At 37.9% G+C, this 27,435-nt stretch overlaps 1 protein-coding gene across 1 annotated transcript; it reads right to left on the reverse strand.

Annotated features, from left to right (window-relative positions):
- Positions 1-575: 575 nt before the first annotated feature.
- LOC140752530 (phospholipid-transporting ATPase ABCA3-like) lies at positions 576-27,398 on the reverse strand. Its single transcript, XM_073086868.1, has 31 exons — positions 27,119-27,398; positions 26,366-26,489; positions 26,106-26,203; positions 25,436-25,556; positions 25,217-25,299; positions 24,839-25,009; positions 24,076-24,304; positions 23,446-23,616; positions 22,720-22,913; positions 22,171-22,308; positions 21,455-21,584; positions 20,680-20,834; positions 19,884-20,111; positions 19,524-19,662; positions 18,867-19,110; positions 13,775-13,833; positions 13,590-13,693; positions 12,997-13,222; positions 12,585-12,878; positions 11,870-12,095; positions 11,253-11,449; positions 10,463-10,699; positions 9,127-9,230; positions 8,617-8,764; positions 7,784-7,897; positions 7,232-7,359; positions 6,832-6,979; positions 5,647-5,857; positions 2,000-2,148; positions 1,461-1,540; positions 576-1,007 (listed from the first exon to the last, which is right to left on the reverse strand). Exons 1-31 carry the CDS (start codon positions 27,287-27,289, stop codon positions 852-854), a joined length of 4,977 nt encoding a protein of 1,658 aa, XP_072942969.1. The 5' UTR covers positions 27,290-27,398; the 3' UTR covers positions 576-851.
- Between the last annotated feature and the right edge of the window lie 37 nt (positions 27,399-27,435).

A 27,435-nucleotide genomic window follows, 5' to 3' on the forward strand; every position in this document is an offset into this window, starting at 1 on the left:
ACGCATATCTAATGCAGCTTCAAGAAATGAAAAAGTAATTTAGTATTTCGGTGGAATACAGGGGAATTAAATAATTATCAACAATAATAATCCCTGTATAAAGATAGTTTAGTTATAGATGTACACACGAATGATGAAAGATGAAAGAGTATTGACTGGTAACACAGTAGATACATGTTCTAAGTAGAAATAAGCGAAACTTTTCGTAGGATCCTTATATGTATAATTTTAAAATTCATTTAAGAAAATATAAATCTCTCTAACAAATACCGTTGTGACATAACCAAATTTGCTGATGAGCTTTCCTGTCGCGCGGGTCTACGCACGCACGCGTGAAATAACTCTCAGCATTTTCTTGGCGACTCATGCGTGTGTGGCATGCATGATAAGAAAAATATTTACGAATCGATACGATGCAAATGGTATGCATGCGGACACAAACACGCATAACATTAAAAATGCCCTATAGTAAGTGATTAAGTATTATCTTTTTTAAATAAATTAAAGTCCTTTTTTACAATAAATTACATTTAACATAATAAAATAAAACAAAAGTCTACATTAAATATTTTTTTTATTTACAAAAAACCATTTCAAACAAGACATCAGACATGTCACTTTAATTACGTGATCTCATTTAAAAAGAAATAACAATAACTAAAACGTAAACAAATAATTTACAATAACAATTACCTTATTCATTTTGCGAAATAAATGATCATAGGAACACATATGATATTATATCAATCGCACAAAACTTGTATAGATGTGTGTTACACTGATCACGTGCTAATCACGTGGTGTCGTTCGAGTCTTAAGAAGTCTAGGACATTTAGACTATTGGTTTGAAGTCAAGTTTCGTTAATGTAAAGGAACACGTCCTCTAGCGTGGTGTCTGTGACTGAGTAGTCCTCGATGAGATCGGAGTAGTCGTGGGAGAGTTGCCCCATCTTCTCGAAGATCAGGCTGTAGAGGAGCTTTTCGTGGACTTGGTAATGGAGTGACGTCTGCAATGTTATATTAAATGTAATAAATTAATAGAAAGTGGTAGAGACAGAGTGAGAGATTTATGTTTGGTTCGAACTTGAAAGCACCAATGCTACACCTATTTCTAGTCTGAAGCAGTTCTGGGTTTCGGTTTAAGGGTAGTGGATGATGGGTGACTTACATATTATGAAAGTTGCAACTCATGTGCGATTGGCTCTAGGTAGAACGTGTTCTATAATGTATGTATGTAAAGTTTAATCAGTATTTCGACGTAAATTATACATAAATATATAATTATGAATCTGATCACAGATTACCATGTTTGGCAGTAACTAATTACCATCGGGTCGACAGCAATACTTTCCGGAATTGACGTTCTTTTCTTCAATTCTAATACCTAGTTTATGCCAAAACCTCTTTGTAGGAATGACTTCTTTCTTCCATGGAGTTTTAAGAGCTGATTCATCACTCACCAAGTGTTCATCCTTAAGACTGCAATTGAAGTTTTGTTGCATAGATTGTTTTAAACTCTCTACCCTTTCGAATCCGGTGCCTGAAATAGCACAAGAATAATGATATTTATTCATTTAAACGGGTTAAGTGCCTGAAAACCTACATAAAAAATTTAATATCTGTGAAAATATATTTATATATAGTTTAAGTGTATTAGCGGTGTATTGCGGGCTTATCGTATCCAAATGCAGCTATTATGACATTTTCTAAATGCTAATTCAAATTATCTACATTTGAAAGATTCGACTTCATTTAATTATGGGTATGCTACTCCCATTGTTCTTGAAAGCTTATTTCGAAAAACAAATTTATTTAGATACTTCCGTTTAGCTTGACATCATGTACATTTAGCTTGAAAACCACGCAAAATTCACTTTTAATAAGTCTATGTGAAAAGCAATTGGCTTAGGTATATGTTTAATTTTTGAGGATTTTAATAATGATAATGCAATAAATAAATTTCATTTCATATCATTTCATGATGATGATGAATACTAACGATTATGCACCGCGTTGACCCTCAGTTTCAAGAGAATGGAATGTCCAGGTGCATATTCATCTCGGAGCGCGAGAGGCGTTCCCAAAACGCACATCTCTCCCTCTTTCAGGATAGTAACTCGTTGACAAAGCATCTCCATCTCGTCCATGCTGGGGATAACAAAAATGATATGCCAACCATAGTCTGTACTAGACATGTTTTCCAAAGTTTTCCAAGTTAACTTTAACTAATTAATAACTACCAATTAATAACTTTAACTAGTTAACTCATCTAAAACTTTTAATATCTTATAACTGTCCGTGTCGGAGTGGTCACCTGTGACGTCATAAAATGGGTACTTCAGAACACAAGCCACACCTAAAGCACTTGGTGGAGCTTCGACAGAGTCTCGGTGCGGCGGTCGTAAGGGACGAACGCACAGAGAGCGACTTGGGACCCGACGAGTGAAGTTGACTTGCGCGCACCGAGGAACTGTCTCCGTTTTGATAGTGTCCATTTAGTTGTAGTTGTATTAATTAGAATATTCTCAGTAAAGTTATTTAGGGACTATAATCTATAACTTTTAATTTCTTGTATCTTCTTTATCTAAATTTAATGTTGAGTTTGGCTTATGCCATATATTAGAATTTCTGCTTTCTACTAAAAGTCCCTTTCAAATCGGATCCATCGTATTTAAGATTAATTCATATAAATAAATATGCAAACTTTAGTGGCCGGGCCGTTACCTATGAATTGTAGAGATTATTCAATAACTCGTGATCTTCTGACTGTGTGACAGATACAGCAAGTTTTATAATTTAGGAGTATTAAACGTGCACGATGGCAAATGGCTACTGCTGCTCATGGACATATGACTAACAAAAACTATTTTATATATTTTAATCATATTCTGGATTGAAATGTTTTAGTCAACACATTTGCAATATATTTTTACTTATTTAATGTCATATAAAAAACGTTTCGTAATATAAAAATATTTAAGAGAAACATAATATTATAAGAAATCATATAATACAAATCTCAATGGTTATAATTATAAAAAAGGTAAATTCATCCATGAATATATTCCCACAATAGATTAATCTTATATTAAATTAATCTAGGTAGGCCTCAATAGTTACATCCGAGTTTTACAGCTGTAATATGAAGTCAAGTATTTTTATAATTTATAAGAAGCTATTACCTCTAAATACTACTCTAACGTTAACTTATATAACGGCTTAGCTTCACACCCATATATTAGTAAAGATTACTCGCTCCTAACAAGAAAATGTAACCTTTTGACAATTGTCACTGTCACCTATTTTCTTGTTTGAGAAATATTAAAAAACTAGACGACCCGGTGAACTTCGTACCACCTAATTATGTGTGACTATCTGTACCTCGTGGTTTCACTCGTGTAATTTATGTATTATGTCCATAAACTACTGGTAAATATTAGGAAATGGCCACAGGAGAACAGGAAAATAAAAAATACAATTAAATAAAATTCACTCTACCTCTCTGCACTCTGTTATTTTTTTACCGACTTCAAAAAGGAGGTGGTTATCAATTCGGCCGGTATCTTTTTTTATGTATGTACACGAATTACTCCGCCGTTAGTGAACCGATTTTAATAATTATTTTTTTATTGTGTTATTTTTTATTGTAGGTTCTAATGAAATTACAAAGTCAGTTCATCATTGACTATTTAAGGGTCTGATAATGTGGCTCGGAGACAAAATATGTAACTCCTCAACCGATGGGGATATTTGAGTTGTGTTTGAAGATATTTGGTGTAAGTTCTAACGAAATTGCAAAGTCAGTTCATCATTGACTATTTAAGGGTCTGATAATGTGGCTCGGAGACAAAATATGTAACTCCTCAACCGATAGGAATAATTGAGTCGTGTTTGAAGATATTTGGTGGAGGAGGTTCTAATGAAATTGCAAATCATTGACTATTTAGTTCGGTTAGGTTGGAACACATAAGACAATATAAAACTAAGCGGGCAGGGCGCGGAGCGCCCTGCGAGCGGGCGGTTCCAATCAATGTAAATTCAGACCGTACCTTAATTCATGATCACGTTTATACAATTTTATATTGTATTAATATAAATGTTATTATGTCATCACTAAAAAGGGTAAAAAAAAATTTAACAAAAAATACAACCGACTTCTATGTCACTACATAGTAAAAAATAATTCAAATAAATGTTGGTTTAGTACATATTTCTGAAGTCGGCGCTCAATATATTTCGTTCGAATTATTTTTTACTTTGTAGTGACATAGAAGTCGGTTGTATTTTTTGTTTTTTTTTTTACAAACACGCGAAAAGAAGTTATAGGTACTTCAATAACGGTTTTTTTTAAAGAAAGTTTATTTACTTATAGTACTCTAATCGGGTTGTTGAATAGCTAAAAATGCTGAAACAGGTGTGTAAATAGAAAGGCGATTTATAACAGTCTTAAGGGTTGATTTAAAAAAACAAACAGTGACTCAGATGCTTCATTATGTCTTATGATAATTTTCTTAGTGCTCCAAATTAACGGATATTAAATTAAAGTTCCATACCCGATTAAACGACCCTAAAGGTTGATTTTCCAAAAACGGTGAAAAATGTGTTCTATTATTTTGAATCAAAAAGCTAAATTCCAATTTTCATAGACTTTGCTTCAAAATCTGCCGATTTCTAAACGAAGTGTCTTCTAAAGCCAAATGCAATTTTTTACAGTTTTTGCTTCCAAATTAACGGATTTTAATATAAAATTCCAACCCCTACTTAACCAACTTAAGGGTTGATTTTGCAAATATCGTAAAATAGATATTTAATTACTTTCTATCGAAATCCTATCAAATACCAATTTTCATATAGATTTGCATCAAAACTGGGGGACTTTAATACAAACTTTCAACTCTTATTTATTCACGGAAACGCGGTCGAACAGGATAAAAAGTATCCTATGTCTGTCTCCTGGTTCTAAGCTACCTCTCCACCAATTTTCAGTCAAATTGGTTCAGCCGTTGTTGAGTTATAAAATGCTTCACGAAAACGCGGTCGAACGGGATAAAAAGTATCCTATGTCCTTTTCCTGCTTCTAAGCTACCTCTCGATTAATTTTCAGTCAAATTGGTTCAGCCGTTCTTGAGTTATAAAATGACTTCACGGAAACGCGGTCGAACGGGATAAAAAGTATCCTATGTCCGTTTCCTGGTTCTAATCTACCTCTTTACCAATTTTCAGCTAAATCGGTTCAACCGTTCTTGAGTTATAAAATGACTTCAAGGAAACGCGGTCGAACGGGATAAAAAGTATCCTATGTCCGTCTCCTGGTTCTAAGCTACCTCTCCACCAATTTTCAGCCAAATCGGTTCAGCCGTTCTTGAGTTATAAGTGGAGTAACTAACACGACTTTCTTTTATATATATAGATGTAGTTTTTAGATTATTTGCGAATTAAACTATATTTCTCCGCACTTGTTCTTCGATTTCGTATCTTAACTGCGCATGTCGGCATTGTTCCGCGTAAATTATACCATGACAGCCATTAAACGGCTGACAGAAATGTCAGCCGTTTAAGTAATTTAATGGCTTCTTTCAATTACAAGGCGGTGTCATATCTATACTTATCTATGTCCACACCACAACATAACAAAGAGCAGCATACCAGTTGGAAGCGAGCATGATCGAGCGCTGGTCCTGCAACCCCCTCCTGACGGCGGCCCAGAGCAGGCGGCGCGCGGCGGTGTCGACGCCGGCGGTGGGCTCGTCCAGCAGCGCGAGCGGCGCGCCGCCGCACAGCGCCGCCGCCGTGGCCAGCCGCCGCGCCATGCCGCCGCTGTAGCCCGACACCGCGCGCCCCGCGTGACGAGACATGCCTGCGGAGGACTGCCGTCTACAAGGGGCAATGAGGAACAAGCATGGGGGGAGGAGCTGCCATCAGCATGGTAATGAAGAACAAGCATGGGGGGAGAAACTAGCATCAGCATGGTAATGATGAACAAGCATGGGGGGAGGAACTGGCATCAACGAGGTGATGAGGAACAAGCATCGGGGGAGGAACCACCATCAGCATGGTAATGACGAACAAACATAGGAGAGGAACTGACAACAGCGAAGTGAGGAGGAACAGTCCGCGCCAAGCTGCTACTCCGCTCTGAATATACAAACGAGTCGCGTCGCAATAGCATTGTAGATTTTCGCAGCACGAAGACAGACCGCATTAGCTCTCTGATTACACCTGCGCGCAACAACTTCAAAGCGGACTAAAAGGTTGGCGCGCACTATAACGAGGAAACAGCTGTACCCTCTATATGAGTTTCTTCGAAATTAAACAAACAATTCCAAATATATTCATATTTTATTGGTTGTATGATTACATGCAACATGGAGACCGTCCAGTCGCAGACTTAATACAAAGCAGACTTATATGAACAGTGTCATCCGATTTAGTCTAGTCAGCATTACTGACATTACACGGAATTGATAAATATTTGTTGTGCTACTTGGTTTGGGACTAATATTACCATTACCTACTAACAAACTAAGTATTTATTTCATTTGAATACTGATAGACTATTCAAATAGACCATTTACAAGCGTAATATTTACGCTTGTAAATGGTCAATTATAACATTTTATGTAAAATATGAAGGTGGTGCGGAATATGAGACCTTAACTAAAAAGATACGGAAAGAAATTTAGCAGATTTAGTTTTTTTCTAAGAAATAATACCCATACTTTATGAGCAGCAAATTTCGATCACGATATCAATTTTTTTGAAGAGACTTTCGTAAATTCAGATGATTTTTCCTTGTTGCTAAATACAAAAACACGTATCAAGATACATTACCAACAACATTGAGCCAAGAATTGGTTTCTCTCTTAACATCTTCATCAGAAAACCCTCGGAGCACTAGCAGCATACGAAGATTATTAGCTCCGGACCTAAAGTCATCCAGACCGTAGAATTGCGGACAGTATCCCAGGGAACGGATATACTGGAAATTGAAGTTTATTATTACTATCCAAATGTTATGTCCATATTGTCCATAAAATGAGAAGGCTTTAGGGCATAGATACCTAACCTGGTCATGTGCGGATTGTTAGACATTACACACCTTTGGAAGTTTATATGGAACTTTGATATTTGATCTAAAGTTACTTACTTTAGATTAAGATGACCTGGGTGTCTGGGATAACCTTTCAGTTGTCGTATTAAAAAAAAAATAATTAAATTGTATTAGAGTTACCTGTTCACTCCCAGTGAAATGTCCATTCACATAAAGAGAGCCTTGCGTGGTTGATTCCGCGCAGACAGCCACTTTGAATGTGGTGGTCTTTCCAGCACCGTTTACTCCAAGAAGACCGAAGCATTCACCTGAATCGTATATTTTATGAAATTAAGAGATACAATACAGTCACTGCGTATGGACAACTATTATTAACGTTAACAGAATTGGTGTCTAAAATGAGGTCGGACACAAATGCATTGTTAACTCTGAGAGGATTCGGAATTTCTTGTATCCTTACCACACTCTTCGAAGAAAACGCAGCAACGCTTGACATTGCTACTATACGGCAAATTTAAGTGTCACAAAGTCGTCTTTGTAGTCGAATTACGAGAAGTACTATCTTAAAACCATCTTTTAGAGTAGCATCAATGTTAAGCCAAATTTTGCCCATTGATAGTTCCTAAGTTGAGGACTGAAACGCCAACGTCGTATTACCTGATTCCGACGAATTATCAGCTTCCTACTGTAAGTCTTCTTTCTTCTAATCTTTATTCTTAAAGTATCACTAACCTTTTTTAACAGAGAAATTCAAATCTCTCAAGGCGAAAGTCGGTCTGCCAAACAACCTAAAGTAAGTCTTCCACACGTTGCTTGCCAGCATAGTATCAGTGATTTGTTTTTTATCTAAAACCAGAAAAAAATATATTATAAAGTAGTAATTACGATAATAACAAAAACAATCATTAAGATAAAACATTCGTGAGAATTAAGCTGGAATACTTTATTTTTCGATCTTAGTGCTAAGACATCAACGACGCTGTAGAAATAAATGTCTTATTTAGATTCCTACATATTACTTATTCTGTCATTTTAGATAAAAATTAAGTAAACATGAAGTTCACCTGGAACGGTCAACATGAACATAGGTATCTCACAACTTGGTTTTTAGGTGGTAGAACCCTTTGTAGTTTGATTCCGGCGGCACCACCGCCATACCTATTTCTGCCTTATAACAACAGTGTTAAGTGCTGCTGTGTTCCGTTTTGAAGGGTGTGGTAAGAGATACATACTTTTCCGAGCCGTTCCAGCTTAGTCCACAGGGGTAGCGGCGCATCAGTGACCGAACTTAGGTAGAAATATCTAATCCTATCTGGGGTTGATTACAGATGTCCATGGGCTGCAGTAGCCGCTTACCATCAGGTGGACTGCATGCTCGTCTGCTACTCCTATATTATAAAAAAAACTTGACAAACCCTTGAAAGTAGACTACAATATCACTAGACACTGCTGCCATAACGTAGGATAGTGGTACATCTGAAGGGGCATCATAAAGTGCGTTTTTGTTACCAACAAAACGGTATTCTGATTTGGCTAATTAGGAAGCTATTGTTATATACTCATACCTAATTTTATCGTGTTACCGACGTACGCCTTTTCCTTGACGACTTCAGGACTATTGCACATCTTCTCAGGGTTCGTCATTTTTCGCCGTTTTCCGATGACGTTCCACCAGCGGTTGAAGTAGCCGTACTCGAGGAGGAGTAGTAGAATCTGGTGATAAGAATATAATACATGAAGGTAGTAGAACCCTTTGTGGTTCGAGTCCGGCGGCACCACCGCCACACCTATTTTTGCCTCATAACAGCAGTGTTAAGCGCTTCGACGTTCTGGTTTGGAGGGTGTGGTAAGGGAGATAATACTTTTCCCAGTCGTTCCAGCTTAGTCCTCAGGGGTAGCGGCGCATCTGTGGCACTTCAGGTAGGAATCTAATCTTATCTGGGGTTGATCACAGACTGAGATGACATTAGGTGAACTGAATGTTCTTAGCTACTTAAATATGATTAAAAAATATATATAAATTACTCTTTTAAGAAATCGTCATTATAAGGTAATAAAAAGCTGGTAATACTAACGGTAAAAATGAAAAACTGAAAAATCACAATAATAAGGTTGTAACCCATCCCGATATCACTGAACGCGAAATGATTGTACGGCCCTGAATCCGCCGAGCCTTCAGCTGAAAGAAAATATGCACCATTTCAATACAAACGCACTTCTTTACAACTCTCACAAATAAATGATAGTAAGTATCGTTGAGTTAATGAATGACATACAGATACAGATACTGATATACAGGTATATGCAGTAGCCTGACCATGAGTTTTCAAAACATTCTACAATTTTACGTTACGTTTACTCAATCCATTATTCTGTTCCGTTTGCTTACTAGACTGAGTAAACGTAACAATAAGTAAGTGCTCAAGCCTGTTTGTCTATCTCACATGTTCGCAATAAGAGAGACAAAACATAAAGCGCCATTTTATCAATTTACACATTTAACGTTACGTTACTGACACTATAGTTCTGATAAAATCCGCTAGGGCCGCTGATTGGAAATTGTATGGGCAAATACGTAAACAAATACCAAAACAGTCATATTTGTCAAAACGTAAAAACTCATGGTAAGGGTACAGGTGTTCATTGGGAAATATTTAGGTAATAAAATAGATAATATTTTATTATTTTATTATTCTAGCGTTACTTAGTGAAGTATGGCATGTTCCTTAAGTCTCTTTGATAGCAAAGAAGGAATAAGAAATCTTATGCCTTCGGATATATGACGGTTACTTAACATTAGATGATCTAATATAATGTAATCTATTGATTACACTATAATACAGGATCGAAATGAAATATATAACGAACCAACACATATGTCATTCATTTACAAATAAATTAACTTATAATTATTTATGAGAGAAGTATTCGCATTGCTTGTTTAGAGCGCGATTCTGATAAGATACGAGTATGTTCATATTCGTACAAATGAAATATTTCTTAAATCTCTATCTCCCTTATATAGGATAGGGAGATTCAGAGATAGGGGGAGGACACCTGTTTGTTATTGAAGAAATATCAAATTAACCTATGAATAAATTTATAAGCCTAGTGGTTAAGAAACTCGGTTTTTTGATGGAGGGCTCCAAGGTTCAAATCCCAGGCACGCACCTCTGAATTTCAAAAATATGTGCGTATTACAAATTAATTATCACTTGCTAAAACGGTGAAGGAAAACGTCGTGTGGAAACTTGCATACTTGAAAAATCTAAAAAAAAAAATGTTTTCAAAGGCATGTAAAGGTGTGGAGGTCTAACAATGCTTCTCATTCAGAGAGGAGACCCGTGCCCATTAGGACAGTAATAGGTTGTTGGTGATGATGATGAATATTAATCCAGCTTTGGTACTTACAGCAACAAAATTCCGTATCGAATCCATCAGTAAAATACGGCAAAGCGGGACACTTATCAAAGTTATTCATGCAGTAGGAGTTAAGTCGGGACGTGTCGGTCATCTTGGCGACAGTCTTAGTGAACATGTGCGCCGGGATCACGAGGCCGAATGTGTCCATTATCACTGAGAACATTGGTTTGTTGCCCGACGTGTTCAGGTCGTCCAGAGCCATCATCAAGATTGGGGATAGGAAACCTGATCGAAGATATTAAGTTAAGATTAAAACTACTTCGCAACAATCCGCTACAACAATAACAACAACAACAACAGCAACAACAACAACAACACAACAACGCAACAAGTAGTTTTAATCTTAACTTAATAGTATGGATTTCCGCAAAGTAACGCCTCGTACAATTAACTATCTGATTGAAGATGTTTATCGTTTTGAGGGTGCCTGTTCACAAGAGATCTGCGAAATAGCTAAGCGGGGGGCAAAGTCCGTTAAACTAAACAATAATTGAAGCAAAATGGATCAATTCTATTGGTGAATTTGACATACATCCAAGCTAAGCTATCTCGCACATCTCTGGTGGTAAGGCACCGTTATATAATAAGGAAAAGTCTGTCTCCCTTACCACACCCTTCAAACCGGAACACAGCAGCGCCTAACACTGCTGTTATTAGGTAGAAATAATCTAATAATACTTTCATTGAAAATAATGAAAACTAATATTACCTTACTAATACTATTAGTTTTACAATAATTTGTTTATTAAATAAACAACAAAATGGAAAGGCAACTTACCGAAAGTAAAAGTAAAACCAATAAGCAACATAGACGCACCACGCTCGTGGAAGTAGAAACTTACGAAGTAGGAGAAAACGTACAAATCCATTCCACAGAGGATTAGAGCTATTAAATAGGCACCTATAAAAACAAATGTAATAAAAAATATAAATACGATTGATTCAGTGATATAAATGAAAAGATCTTTCCAGTAACTATTTGAGTATTATGAAAATAAATTGTATGGCAGTATTAAATACTGTAGATTTCATTAAGACCAAAGAAGAAGAAAAAATAATTTATCCGCAATATGTTTATCGGTAAAGGCAAAGTCAAACTACCACCATATAGATTCGCTCCCCTATTGAATAAAATATTAATTGTAGTCTGTTTTATGTTACGTTTTAAAAATAACAAAAAAAAAATGAATTTTTCATGGATTTTTGAAATTTAGACATCTTTATTACCTTCGCTTAGCAAAAGTGTGTTGCTATGGAAAAAAGATGGCGAAAGAAACATAACATATACATAACGAGGAGCTCGGTGATTTGCATGGCTTTTTTGAACAATTTTTGCGGAGCTTTTGAAGGTACTAGAAAATAATTCATTGTAAAAAATTTAAAAGCCAAAAGTACTTACACAGCGTATCTCTATCATCAATAGTCTTGTCATCATCAAAGAAGGCCGCAGCGGTCATGGTGGCGCCGCAGCAGAAGAGCAGGTACCCTGCCATGTGGTAGAGGAAGGTGGCGAGCCAGTACAGCCAGGGCGGACAGCCCGTCATCAGGTGTGTGTGCCGCGCCACTGTTAAACGCTCCTTGCACGGGAGAGTTACGTCGTTCACGCATGTCGCTAGTATTACTGGAATAGACGTTCATATAATTATGAAGTGGTGCTTATGGAAAATGTTTACGAAAGTTTGAACATTGTCGTAATTAACGTTAACATTTTCAAGCGTTTTGTATAGGAAGGCGGTTATAAAAGTATTAACATTATGATAATTTGCTTCGTTGTCATCATCCTCATCATTATCTGCATTATGATCATAGTTATAACCATTGCCATTACAATTATCATCGCTATCATTAATATGGTCATCAGTATCACCATAGTCGTCACTATCATTGTCAAAGTCATTTCCATCATCATTATCGTCATTGTCCTCACTGTCTTCTTCACAGTCACCACCACTATCATAAAACCTATCACCATATTCATCTCTTTCATCATAGTTATTAATATCATCATAGTCATCAACATCATTGTCATACTCTAATGAGTCCATCATAGTCATCCGCACTAAACATAATTTAATTAATTATAATCAGATTATAAATATTAAGTACTTACTAAAAATATTGAAAATCGCGAATAATGAACAATTAATCTTATCCTTCGGAATGTGGAACTTAACTTCCAGCGGCCAATCAGTGCTGATCTTCGTATTAATAGCTCTATTGTCACCGTATGTGAAATCCTTCGCTAGGATATTGCTCAGGACATTCAACGCCACATGTGCAGATAGTCTGACAGATGGGTCGTAGTTGACTGTGGCTTGCGAATTGTTTAGTTTTATCGCAAAGACGTGCTTCGTTAGTTTCGAATCCTTTATGCCATTTGGGTTTATTGAATAAGCTAGCGGTTCTGAAATTGTAAATTGTAAATAGTAAATTTATAAATATTTTGAGATCATAATTTTAACTACTTTAAAATACCCTATAATTTATTTTGTTCTTTATACATACAAAAACTATAAAAATACCAGTATCCAAACTCATGAACTTTAGTCTCGGGTATAGAATTTTGAGTTTGTTTAAAGTGTTCATTCTCCTTGTGGATTTGTCGATGCCACTGACGATATCAAGAGTAGCAACAGGTGCTTTAAGCGTGGCGAAGGCGCTATCGTCCGTTAACACGTCAATGCTCGCTTTGCCGTTGTTGAAGATTTGTGTCAGCATCGTGCACATTACATACGGCATGAGGACTTGCTGGAACAAACGGATCTGTCGTCAACACACTGCTGAGTAAAACTGCTAGTCCGCTCTGAATATAGAAATGAATCGCATCGCCATAGCAAATTGTATGACTACACCTGCTTCGCAACTGCAACGCAACAACTTCAGAGCGAACTAGCAGTTTGGCGCGGACTAACATAATGTAACCTAAACCTAACCTAAACACTCTGATAAGATAAGAGGTGGTAGACCCTCTTTTTGGTTTGACTCCGGCGGCACCACCGCCACACCTATTTCTGCCTCATAACAGCAGTGTTAAGCGCTGTATTCTGATTTGCAGGATGGCCATTATCTTACAATTAAGACCAAAAAATTCTTACAGGTGTGACAAAAAACTTACAAGAATAGCATATGCTACTATTCGTGATCTCGTATAATTCACTTGTCTTTTAAGCAATTCGCACATTTGTCGCATTATTTGGCGACATCCCGTCACATATGTTACTGCAAAGAAAAATTAAGTGCCAGGTTAAAAATACTAAAATTAAAGTGGGAAAAGTACTCGTAATTAAATATGTACTATACCTGGTCGTGATCTTATATCTTCCTGCGTAATACTCGCTGCGTCGACGTCACAGCATAATCTGATGAAATATCACAAACATTTGTGACAGGATAGGTGTTAAATAAATTTAGGCTATGAAGAAAATCCATTATAAGTAACAAGTAAGTTACTTACTAAAAACTAAATTATATGAAGTCGTAGTCGTAAAATTATTTAATTTGTATTCATTCGGGACATTAAGTCAGTCAGAGAAACACCTCTATATTTAGTGATAAGAACAAGAAATTGCTGCTTTATTATTTATTTATTTATTGTTAATTAGAACGATACATTAATCAATTACACTAATTAACATGTCAAATTCAATGTCATAATACAGGAGATTTCATTATTAAATAGAATAAACATTTATATAATAGCTGAAAGTAAATTAAATATAATAGTAACATTTAAGAATTAATAAGAAAAACAATAATTAATTATAATTAAATAAACTATGTCAGTACGAAATTTAATATTACATTACATTTACAGAAAAGCAACTGAGAATGTAGGAGGTTAGAATTTATCCGTAAACTTAAGGCACACACTTAAAACTTCCTGCCATCCGTCAGCAAATAGATCGAAGTCAGGATATGCGTTTAGAAGACTTGTCAAACCAGCGAGGGCACGAGGTATAGGCGAATTGGCATGTGCGACTGTGTGGCTAGAAGGTACGGCAAGTAGTTTATGTTTCCGGCTTCGATAGTAATTATCCGGCGTGAAAAATTTGGCTAGCTCGTTATGCAGGTCTGGCGCATCGATTAAGCCTCGAAAAATTTTGCACGCAGTCATTAACTGTATGTTTGCTCTCCTAGTCTTAAGGGAATTAAAGTTGAGACATCCTAGAAGGTATGCTGTAGGATACATGAGCGGATAATATCCAAAGTTGCGCTTGTACAGACTTCTGAGAAACGCTTTTTGTACTTTCTCTAGTATCAATTCATAAGTAGGCTCATGAGGATTCCAAACACATGAGCTGGCCTCCAGTTTGGTTCGGACTAGTGTGTTATATAGAAGTCTCACAACACGTTCCGTCTTGAAACTGCGGGAGTTCCTGAGGACGAATCCCAACTGTCGGAAGGATTCCTTGGCTATGGCCTTAATGTGTTCATGAAAAGTGAGCTTTTGGTCGAATGTGACACCCAGATCCTTCATTATTATGGTCCTGGGCATGGTGGTATTGCCGATTTTGTAGTCAAAGATGACCGGATGCCGCGCTCGACCAAAACTCATGACATAGCATTTAGATAAATTAAACTCCATTTTGTTTATGATACTCCACTCATATACCGCACGAATATCCTCCTGGAGTTTTAGGCAGTCCGTTTCTGACTGTATCTGAGCATATAGTTTGAGGTCGTCAGCGTAGAGAAGACATTCTGCATGCCTAAGAACCGCCGGAAGGTCGTTTATCATAATAAGAAACAGTAAAGGTCCCAATACCGAGCCTTGACTTACTCCTGAACGCGTGTGGTAGGGGGAAGACTCGTAGATACCTAACCTAACATACTGCTGTCGATCACGTAAATAATCAGCTAACAGTTTCAGCAGGCCAGGAGCAATTCCTATTGCACTGAGTTTCGCTAGCAAGATATCGTTGTCAACTCTATCGAATGCCTTCCTAAAGTCGAAGTAGAGAACGTCGACCTGCCGACCCCGATCAAGCTTTGTAGAGATGTAGTTTGTCAGGGTCAGAAGATTGGTGTCAACTGAACGTTTAGCTCTAAATCCGTGCTGCTCATTTGAGAGATATTTAGATGTGTTTATGCAAGACATTCTCAAATATCTTAGCCGGCGACGACAGGATGGCAATAGGACGATATTCTTCAACCATGGACTTATTAGAGGTTTTCGGTATCGGCGTAACTCTAGATGTTTTCCATTGCATAGGGTATGTGCCGGTCTTAAGGCAAACATTAAAAATGTGACAGAGCGGCTTGGAGATACTCTTTTTGACATATTTAAAAATAGCAGATGGGACACCATCAGGTCCGATAGAGCTGTTCGCTTTTAGCTTCTCAATGCCGTGGTAAATGTCCGATAGGGTGAACTCAAATATGTTAATGTAATTACTATTTTTACTAACGTCGTCAGTTCCACACGCTATAGGGTCTAAATGTGGTGCAGTCGATGAAAACACGCTAGCAAAGAATCTCGCAAAGACTTCGGCTGCCGCCACTCCTGAAAAATATTTACCCTGATAAGTAACTACTGGTTCGAAACCTCCCCTGGATCGCAAGGAAGAAATATACTGCCAAAATTCCCGGGGGTTCCTGTATATATTATTTTCAATTTTCTTCAGGTGGTCATTATAAGCTAAAGTAGCTCTGTGCTTTAAAGAAGCTCTGAGCGCCTTGAAAAGGTGGTAATTTTCAGGGGATTTATTGCGTTTCCAGGCTGCGTGTAACTTAAGTTTGCGCTTTACATCTAATATGATGTCCTGTGTAAACCAGACCGGATAGCGTTGTTCATTATTTTTCCCGCGGCGTTTCTTAGGCATACAGACATCAAACATGTGATATAAGATGTTATAGAAACTTTGAACTGCGTTATATGGATGGTCATTTTGAAGGACTTTCTCCCACGAAACACTGGAGAACAAACAATACAGTTTCTCATAATCACATTTATTAAAATTCCAGTCTTTGGCTGAATTTATATTACTAGGTGGGATAACTTCCGCATTACGAGCCACCTCGACTGTGACACTAACATCCAAGGCAGGATGATATGTATCGATAGGAACAATACCATCGATGCCAGTAACCACCACTTCTCGTATATTTGTACTGTCGCGGACTAAAACTATATCAAGCTTACCTCCATAAAGGTTAGTAACAAAATTCTTCTCAGATAAATTACAAAGAGATAATAAATAACAATAATAATTATTTATACTTAGAGATGCACTATTTAAATTAATGTCTCCTAAAACAATTACTTCACCATTCAATTTTGATTCTATATTTTCCACTGAACTAAACCACTGCATATAATCATCATCTGTCGCGCTGGGCTTGATGTAGACCACGCAAACGTGATAAGCACGACCGTGTAGTGTGAAACTTGCCCATAAATCTTCACCAATCTCTGTTTCAAGGTCTCGGCGTCTGCGCATAACAATGTTCTCACGTGCTGCGAGTAGAACGCCGCCACAAGGAGTACGTCGGTCACGTCGTAGTACCGACCACTTTCCAACTGTCAATTCTGGATCACCAACTGAGTCATCTAGAAACGTTTCTGTGGCAGCAACCAAGTCATGTTCTGTTGTCGCTAGGTGATTACGCCACAACTGTAGTTTTGTTTTAAGTCCCCGAACATTTTGATAGAGTACGTTAAACCCAGAAGTATATATTCTATTGAGTCTGTGGGAGCACACGAAAGGGCTGCTTATTCTCTTGCAATGTCCGCAGATTTTCGGTCTTCTTGAATGTAACCCATGCTTTTATTCTAGCATTCACTGGCCAAACATTGACTGAAAAACAGGTCTCGTAGTGGGCTACCGGTACACCAATCTTATAAGACTTATAATTGCCCTTAGGCTTTAGTTCTTCAACAGTGCACGTTCCGCTAGGACAGAGTTGACGTAGATATGCTCTGATCTCCTCAATGTCAGACTCCATGTTCCACAAATGAAGGTGTTTGCGAAGCTCTACTGCCTTTAGGGATGTTACTGCTGGACCAGCAGTGCCGCATATAGATTTTGGCCTTCGGTTCTTTCTCTTAACTTCGGTCCATTGTACCTCCTTTTGCAATGGCGCCTCTTCCTCAGCACTGAAAATGGTGTTTATTGTCACACATTCAGGTTCCGGGAGTGCTTTGGTAGAAGTTGGAGAAGGTTTGTTACGAAGGAGACTCTTAGCGGGGGCAGGTGCTTTAATTATTTTGAGCTTATCTTTTTGATTAGGTTTAGATAATTGCTGGGTAGGAGAATAAGCAATTTCTTTCGGTGGGATTTCAACTGCCGTGTCGGTATTTTCGGTCCTTTCTATTTTTCCACTAAGTGACTCCACCTTGGAAACACAGTGCTTAAGCTCAGCCGTAATTGCTGCATTAGCCTCTTCGTATTGAGAAAGTTTGTTGTGCAGCAAATCAATTTGAGCTACGTAATTATTCATTTTTACCTCATTAGACTGAATCATTTTGACTGAGTGTTCAAGCAGTTGTTTCAAAGATAGGATTTCTCGGATTAAATTTTGCATCTCGACTTGTATATCTTTCTCGTCGTAATTCTTCTGTTGCCCTCCATCGATGTGCGACGGCAGTTTTTTTCGAAATGTGACATTGGCATGGCGGGATTTCTTAGAAGAGCTCACAGGAGTTAGATCTATATCCCCTCCCTTTTTTGCCACGCGGCGGCATTCGGGGCATATCCAAGACTCACAGCAAGAATTGACTCCCCCTCCAATACAAAGTAGATGATACATTTTGTTACATCTTTTAGTGGCACACTGCAGATACTCCTCATCGTCAATATCAGTACAGCAAGCGGCACAACTCATTTTATAAAAGGATGGTCAAAATAGCTAGCTAAGCGGAGGCAAATATTCTTAGTTTAAATCATCTACAGCGGTAATGCATATAGAAGTGCAATGCAATGAATTACCTGTTGCTTCTCAATCCTTATCTACGATGCACGCAGCGACTTAGCGACAACTGTGTGTTGCGCAGGTCAGGTACACGATATTCCAACCGTTTCTCTTAAAACATTTAAAATGTTTTTGTCGATTTCTCACGAGTCCCGTGTTCGATTTGCGTAAAACAAATTTAATAGGACGCAGTATACTTTTAGACACAGAACTATACTATACTTTTACTAAGAACTTTGCACTTTTAACTATTTAAACTTTGAAATATTTATAAGATTACCTGTAAGATTACCTGTAAGATTACCCTAGTACGGTATTGCCGAAATGTGTACGGAAAATTGCGCTTGGGCAAATGTGAAGGCGCTCAATACTCTTTCTTAGAATTATCTTTCTGACAGACCTATAGTGATAGTATCAAATTTTATTTGTGATAAACTTACTCTAGAACATCTACCAAACTTTTTTCTCGATATAAACTTACTCCAAAAACACTTCTTCCAGTGAGGTTATACCGATCCCCACAGATTCGATCCCCAGTTCAGTTTTCTGTTTCTCGATGGTGTTGAACAGCTGCGGCATGTTGGCCCCGGGGGGCAGCTCGTATATGAGGGTACCCTCTGATACCTCCTTCAACTTAGCTCCCGGCACCACGTCGAGGACGCAGCGGGTAATGTTGCTCTCGTTTTTAATGTTAAGCGGCTTTATCGTGAGCCGGAAGTCGGAGCCTGTTGACAGTTTTATGTAGAAGAATAGGTAATCAGAGTGTGCAAATAGGCTATTTTAGAGGGGGATTCATTTCAGAATGACTAAGGAGAGTCTTGATTACTTGAGACTCAATTTTTTGTCTGGTTTGAAGAGTGTACTCACATATAGGTATGTGGTATTTGATTCCAATATTTATGGGCGACAGTGATCCTTCCGTTCTAAAAGATCAGTATTACAACAATTGAAAACACTCGATTGTGTCAATTTTACAGACTTCACTTTTGGGTACGGCTTCTATACTAACAAGTGACAATTTTGTTGACAATTTGAAGCATTGTGAGAATTGATACATAAAAAAAATCAGCTCATACGGATAAGGAGAAGAGGGTTAAAAATAAAAGTCTGTATTGTACATAACAATTTGGTGGCTCACCAACAGCCCGCTTGAGGAACATGGGCGTGGCGTGGCATCGTAGACGGCCAGCGTGTAAAGCGGCTAGCCGGTCGCCCAACACATCCGCCTCCTCCATGAAGTGTGTGGTAAGGACCAGCGTGCGGTCACCACGCAGAGCCTGTATAGTAAATTGTTTCTTGATTTAACATATAATTTATAATGTTTTTTTTTTTGCAATATTGAAGTATTAAACGCGCACGGAATCCTGATACGAGTTCCTGGTACCTTGTATCCTGGTATCCTGGTACGCTGCGTCACCACACAGCGCGCAGCCCAGCTGCAGCCGCCGCAGCATGCCGCCCGACACCATGTGCTCTAACCTAACCTAACCTATCTCACCAGCAGCATGTCCCACAGCTCCCTGCGCGCCTCCACGTCCAGGCCGGAGGTGGGCTCGTCCAGGATGAGCACGCTGGCGTCACCGCACAGCGCGCAGCCCAGCTGCAGCCGCCGCAGCATGCCGCCCGACAGCTCCGCAGTCTTGCGAGATTCCTTATCAGTCAGGTCCAGCTGCTCTAACAGTTCGTAGGATGATATTTTCGCGTCCTTGAACGACCTTCCCTTGATCTGTTGGTGATTTAACCGACTTCAAAAGGAGGTTCTGTATTCGACCGCTATGTATGTATGTAAATTGGTATATCCGCAATTTTCTCAAAAACTACTGATCCAATTGAGATAGGTTTTTGGGTTTTTCATAATAGAATATTCTGACACAATATTGACAGATTAGGTATAGTCCGCGCCAAATTTCAAGACGCTCTGAAGTTTATGCGCGCAGGTGTCAGTCAGAGAGCCAATGCGGTCGAACACAAATACAAGCATATACTTCGTAACAACGTAAGGACACACTAACGGAGCTATGGTCCCGCGCTGTCTTCGTCCCGCCAATATCTGCAATTTGCTATTGCGACGCGACTCGTTTCTATATTCGGAGCGGACTAGCAGTTTGGCGCAGACTCTACCAGATATTTTCATATAAAAATGTTTTCGACATCATGTTTTCAGTCGAAAGTTCGGTGCGTGACCACGATTGAGAAATGATGTGCATTTTCATGCTTTATGACGTATACGTGGCTGTTACGGTTGCTATTGGGTAGCAGCACACCTGAAGACTAAGATACTAAAAAGCATATACCATTGAAAAGAACAGAAAGTGTTCTAGAACAGTCAGATCGGGGAAGAACAGGTTGTGTTGAGGACAGAAGCCCAGGTGCTTCCTGACTTGCGACTGCTGGGTGACGGTGTCCAGGCCGTTCACGTAGATTCTGCCCGACGTGGGGCTTATCATACCTGTTTGTGGTTCGAAAAACTTTATGAAATTATAAGAAAAGTTTGACCGGGATTAGAATCTGAAAATCATATATAGAGCATGGATGCACAGACCGCGGCCCGCGGGCCGGATGCGGCCCGCCGGTCGAATACTGGTGGCCCGCCGACAGCAAAAATAATACTCTCGTACATTCGAAAAATATTTAATTCTATTCCAGAATAAAACCAAAAAAATATGTTCGCAAAGTAATTTGAATCTCGCGCACGCGTATTTGATTCTATTTTAATAAATTATTATCAATTCTTTATTGTCTTTAATTACCTATACTTCTGGCGGTCGGCCTGCCATCAGTTCATGATTTGCCCGAGTGGCCTCTAGTCTTATTAAGTCTGTGCAACCATGATCTAGAGTATCAAGTGTGCTGCACATTAGTCCATTGCTAGTCAATCTGAAAATTTTTTGTTAAATTAAATAGTTACATAGTAGTACAAATCGAAATACTTTACAGGGAACATTGGAGAATTAACTATAGTGTCGTGAACCGTATTAATCGTAGTAATCGTACCAATAGTTACAATAGTGAGTTTGTTTTCAAGAAACCATCTAAAAATAGACAAAGAAAAGAAAATCAATACATTACCTGTTATAATAGAAATAATCGTAGTCTTTCCAGCTCCATTGTGTCCCAGGAGAACTGTTATCTCTCCCTTGTAAATATTCAACGACAGATCCGTAAGCGCTTGAAACCGCTTTTTACCAGACCCAAAGATCTGAAAATTCATATTTTATCATCACCATCATCATCAACCCATTACTATCCCACTGCTGGGCACGGGTCTCCTCTCAGAATAAGAAGGATTAGACCATAGTCCACCGCGCTGGCCAAGGGCGTATTGGTAGGCTTCACATACCTTTGATATATTTTTTTTATAAATATCTCAGGTATGCAGGTTTCCTCGCGATGTTTTCCTTCACCGCTTTAGCAATTACTATAAAAAATACATAACTATAATAAATATATAACTATAATATGGAGTTTCTTGCGCCGCTTCTTCTCCATAGCGAAATACCTTCCGAAGCGGTGGTAGTTTGTTTACTTTCAAAAAGTATTCTATATGAATCAATTTTGAATAAATGAGATTTGAATTTGAATTTGAATTCATAAAACCCTTCCCCGAATGTCACAATTTAAAAGAATCTTCATTATAAATTACGTCAAGCCGTTTGGGCTACAGGGCGTACCAAAGAATAAAACATACGTAAATACATATTACATACGCTCGAAGAACTTTACCCTCCCTAGTCGAGTAACGACTAGGGAGGGTAAAATTACATTTTAAGACTGAACGACATTACCTTCGTCACGTGAAGAATTTCAATGCCGACTTCCATATTGCTCGGGGGAGTTTCGAAGTACTTTTCGAAGGCAGGATCATGTGCTTCCCGTTGACCGCTTTCAGCGGGAATGGGTTTATTCCTCGACCAGTACTCTTTCTGTAATCATTCACTCAATCAAATTACTTTCACATTACATTCACTCGTAGCTCTTTTGATAGTACGTGTATGTGTGTGTGTGTGTGTGTGTGTAACGATAATTTGAATAAATTCAATAATAGTTTTTCTGACTAGCGATCATTAAAAATAAAGATCCGGCTTCTTAAAAAAATAGTCTATGATCACTTCCGCACTTTAGACAAATCCGCCGACAGCTCATTTGTTAAAATCCCTCACGCCATTTGGGTTGCAGGGCATGCTAAAGAAGATGCTAAGAAAACATTTTTAACCCTCCACAGTCGGGTAAACAATTACATATAAAACAGGGTATAGTATAGTAAATATTTATAAAGAGTTCATTTAAATAATGGGGCATAAAGTACCTACCTATATTTGTTTTAATACAATCACCTGGAAAATAAAGTTCCACGGCTTCGCAATGCCGTACCTGCCGGGCCGCACCTTCTCCAAGTACCACGCCAGGGTATAGAAGTACGTGATCTGTACGAGTTGCATGATGTATGAGACCATCACGCAGCCGTTCTTGCCGCCGCTATAGTGCAATGCGAACTGAGTGCCCCAGTTACTGAAATCCACGCCTTTTACTGTGGAGTCACGTGATGCGTTTATGAAATATATATTTGTATAAAAACAGATATGTATAAATATATAAATATAAATCTGGCTTAATTTACTTAGAGAAGTTTTATAGTTTTTTTTAATATAGGAGTATACGAGCATGCAGTTTATCTGACGGAAAATGACTGCAGCCATGCCCAACTGTAATCAACCCAAGATAAGATTAGATTCCTACCTGAGATCGGTCACAGAAGCTAGAAAAAGTATGTCTCTCTTACCACACCCTTCAAAGCAGAACACAGCAGCGCCTAACACTATTGTGACGGTGGTGCCGCTGGAGTCGAACCACAGAGGGCTCTGTACCACCTTCAAATATTAGTAGCATAATAGTTAATTAGCAAGTATAATATAATTTTATACCGGGGAACTTCGAGATGAAAGTGTCATAAAAATACTGTTATAAAGACAGGCAATGTTGCGTAAAAATCAAGTTAATATATCGACTACTACTTTAAAACCCTAAAATGACAAACATGAGAACAACGGCGACCAACTAACAATACCACACTTCAGCGACGTTGACCTCGTTGACGAACCAGTAGACCGGGCAGTGCGGCAGTAGACCGAGCAGGAACAGCGCCAGGTCGGACTTGCCGTCATGCTCGAACAGACGGATGGGGATCCACATGCCGATGTACACGAACATACCCAGGGACGCCGTGTATTGGGCTGAGGATTGTTTTTATAATAGAGGTGGGAAATAATGCCTGGTGGTAAGTGGCTACTGCCGAATGTGGACATATGTAATCAACAGATAAGTAGTCCTACATGGAGTCTATCAAAGATACGTTGTTATCACTAAGGACAAAGTTAGAAAGTATGCTTCCTTTACTGTGGTAAAAAGCGTGTGCCCTTCAAACAGTACACAGCATCGTTGTGTTATAATGCGCGCTGTTATAAAACGGAAATACGTGTGGCAGTGGTAGTATGGGTGATTAATTAACAGTATAGAGGGAAGAGTGAGAATCGTAGAAGTTGCGTACAGTTATTAAATAAATACGTTTTTAAATTTTTACGGCTACCATTTTGGAAATAGTACGCTACGTACTACGTACTACGTACATGTGTGAAGTTTAATCCTTCCGATTACTACTCAACCCTAGTAAAACATTGAAGTAACACCCTTACCATTAGTCGCCAGATAGCTGCACGTGAAACACATAGCTATAAGCGTGTTGTAGTGCAGGAAGAAGTCCAGGAATATGATGAGCATGCTGGTCTCCGGGATCATGGGTTCGGAGGTGCATTTGAGGAGGAAAGCGCCCCCCACGCTGAATATCAGGCACGGCGGCAACGAGTTGATGTAGTGAGTTATGCCGAGCATGTTAGGTGTAACACCTACCATTTTTACTAACTCCTGAAATAGGTATTTTTATAATGTTTAAGAAGTATGTACTTACTAAAGAAATTGGACAAACAGGGAGAATACCACTGAATACTTATATTGTATAAAATGGGACGAAGAAATTAAGAAAATGCTTAAGCTTTATGCTTAATGCTTTACGTCTAAGAATAAAGATTAGGGTCTTTCAATAAGAATAATTTGCACAAAATGTACGTCGTAAAATCGAAATAAACTTATTATAAATAAAATAAACATAAATAAACCTATTGATGGGCTCTATAAAGGAAAGGAAAACAAAAGACATACAAAACCACGTATAATTGTGTTGTAACATCTCTATAAAATTAATCTTTCGTTAGACTGAATGGCGCTTTCCAATTCGGAAGATAGCCGATTATACCCGACATAGCCCGACAGTATTTTTTTATTTAATTTTTTTTGTAGCCTGATCTTTGATAAGTAAAACTCATCTAAGAGCTCATGTAAGTGTGACAATGAAGTCACTTGTAAGGTAAGATTTCTAATATGATCTTAACGTAATGTTACCTGTATGCCCGAAGACCGTTCTTCTAGGAGACGGATCATGAGGAATATAAAGGGCAGGAGAGGAGACAAGAATGACGTGTAGCCCAACAAGTAGAACAATGTATTAATGTATATTCGGTTCACTTTTGTCACTTCGGTGCGGCGTTGTGGAATCTCCTTAATTATTATATTCTAAAAATTATGCATTTTATTAGTTTCTTCTACAATTACATAGAATACTGAGTTTATACATTTTCTTCCGTTATGATTGATGTTAATCATTATGGGAAAATATAACATTATCAGCTTACACAACGCCGTGTTTTTTTACGACGCGCGACATATAAAATAATATTAATGTACTGACTAATTTGCTATTGATTTTAAAATATTACTTACCTTAATTTTTTTGCCTGTTGTTAACCTTAAAAAGCTAGAATCGATTGTCCATTGCAATTTCAACAGAGATTCCCGTGTCATTTCTAATAACAAATAAAAATAAGATAGGTACAAAAATGTGAGTACTTAGGCAAATACAGTAATTATAGACTTGAGATTGAGGAGTTAGCGTTAGCATGCAACAGCCAAATATTAAAAAGGTTAAAAGCCAAACGTTACCGAATTGATAAGTTCCGAACTGTGCCTTTTCAGATCTATCAGCCAGCGGTCGTTTGAGCCACACTGTGTAAGTGAGTTTGTCTGGAAAACATGATGAATTCCGGCCATTTGCATTCTCCAACTAAAATGAATAAATAAGTTCTTAAATTACTTTTTAAAATACTTAAATACTTTTTTAAAGTAAAAGTACATTTTAAAACTAATTTTTAGTACTAAAGTGTTTTTTTTCATATCCCTCTAATTTGATATTGATGTCATGGGGTGCACAAAAAAAAACAATTGGTCCGCCATCTTGATGCTTCCGCCATATTGGATTAAGAATGTCGTCACTACGCTAAATCATGTAAACATCCAAACAAAACGCGTTTGCTTTATTTTAGCGCCATCAGATGGGGTTAACTGGTTCTAAACTCAACTGCTACATTTGCCCTTACATAAGCACTATAAATAATAGCAAAATCATCGTAACTTTTCAATAAACGTCAAGTCAAAGTTATTTATACTGTCGACGGCGAAAAGGATTCGGATTTATCCTCTGTGAAACAAAATTTGTGTAAGACAAAACTTGAGAATTTTAGATCTTAATTTTTGTTTTTGATTTTGGATTGTCTTCGCATATTAATAGCATCCACAAAACGTAATTTGCATATAAATAAAATACATTTTTTACCTGAAATTCAATAATAGCGTCATCTGGCCGCATGTCCTTATAGAACATTTCAACTTCACTGCTATTCCAAAACGGGCCGTACCCACTTTTCTCTTTATCTAAAATATTAAAAAAGAAAAACTCTCAGATCTGATACTGACTTATTTTAACTTATAATCTGATACTGACTTATTGTAATTCAAATATTGTACACAAAATAGTCAAAATATTGTATAATTAAACTGATAAGTCTACTTTTATTATAATTATAAAAATCTTACAATCCAATATATTAATGGGTCTCAATTGCAAGGTTTCGCCGAGCTCAGCCATGAGCCTGCGCGTGAATACTGTGTCCGGTGTATACAATATTCGAAGTGGTGGCGAGGAAAACATGTCCGACATCTGTCAACATTGTGATTAATGTAGACGAATGTTATCGCAGAATTGGGAAATTTTAATATGCAACGGGTACTCACGATATCCACGAGTCGAAATATTGGCAAAAAGGTTTTAAAAATGCATATTGTGAACATACGTTTCGTATTATAATTGATCCATTTGAAGATGAGATAGTAAGTAGCATTAAGTAGCATTGCTTTTTAGGAGGATGTTATTTCAAGAAATGCGAAGAGAATGGTAGAACCAGTATGGTTCGTACCTCTCTCGGGTACTACTTCCTTTTGTATTTCTACTGTGAGCTTTGCTTTTCGATGGAAACTGTGTAGATTTCTGACCTCCTCAGTCCTGAAAAATGGCGACGCATCTGTGATAGACTTGAGACAAAAGACTGAATTAGCAAACGAGCCTGATAGTGAGTAGTCATTACAGCCCATGACCATCTGCAAACAACTTCATATAAAATAAATCCCTCTTTTCGAAACTCATCGCAGACGCATTGCTACTTTAGAGAACTAAGATGGCTTTAAATGTATGTCGGCACCCACACCTTTTCATCAAAACGCAACTACTGCTCCACGTTCAAAGCCTTAATAAGTCTCGGTATATTAAAAAAATGTTTGTTCACTCCTTACCGCTTCGATATCAAAGTCCGCAGTCGGTGTGGATTTATTCCTCATAGAGTCCCTCAGGAAAAACAAGCCGAGAATTAACGAAATAGGCGTAGTAAACTCTATGATGGTCTGAACAAATCGTCTTTTCCGGACCATATAATGTTTCCACATCAACACCTTGAACACGTCCATTTCAGAACCACTAGAATCGTCAATATACAAAAATATATAACATTATATGTTTTGTATATCGATGAGTAATTTAATGAATACATTAAATTTTGACAAATGCTTTGTTTGATTGTTAATTGTCGACTGTCAATAGATGCACATAGTCG

The sequence above is a fragment of the Epargyreus clarus genome, unplaced genomic scaffold, assembly GCF_041222505.1.
Source record: "Epargyreus clarus isolate Ecla_fem2 unplaced genomic scaffold, WU_Ecla_fem_2.2 ptg000024l, whole genome shotgun sequence".
Taxonomy (NCBI): Eukaryota; Metazoa; Arthropoda; class Insecta; order Lepidoptera; family Hesperiidae; genus Epargyreus; species Epargyreus clarus.

What these genes read in the sequence shown, in the direction of transcription:
- LOC140752530 (XM_073086868.1), bottom strand. Translation starts at nt 27,289, where the DNA reads ATGGACGTGTTCAAGGTGTTGATGTGGAAACATTATATGGTCCGGAAA. An exon ending in CAGCTATCTGGCGACTAATG is followed by an intron (nt 23,617 to 24,075) that starts GTAAGGGTGTTA and finishes AACAATCCTCAG; the next exon opens with CCCAATACACGGCGTCCCTG. An exon ending in GAATTTCTCTGTTAAAAAAG is followed by an intron (nt 7,360 to 7,783) that starts GTTAGTGATACT and finishes TATACGATTCAG; the next exon opens with GTGAATGCTTCGGTCTTCTT.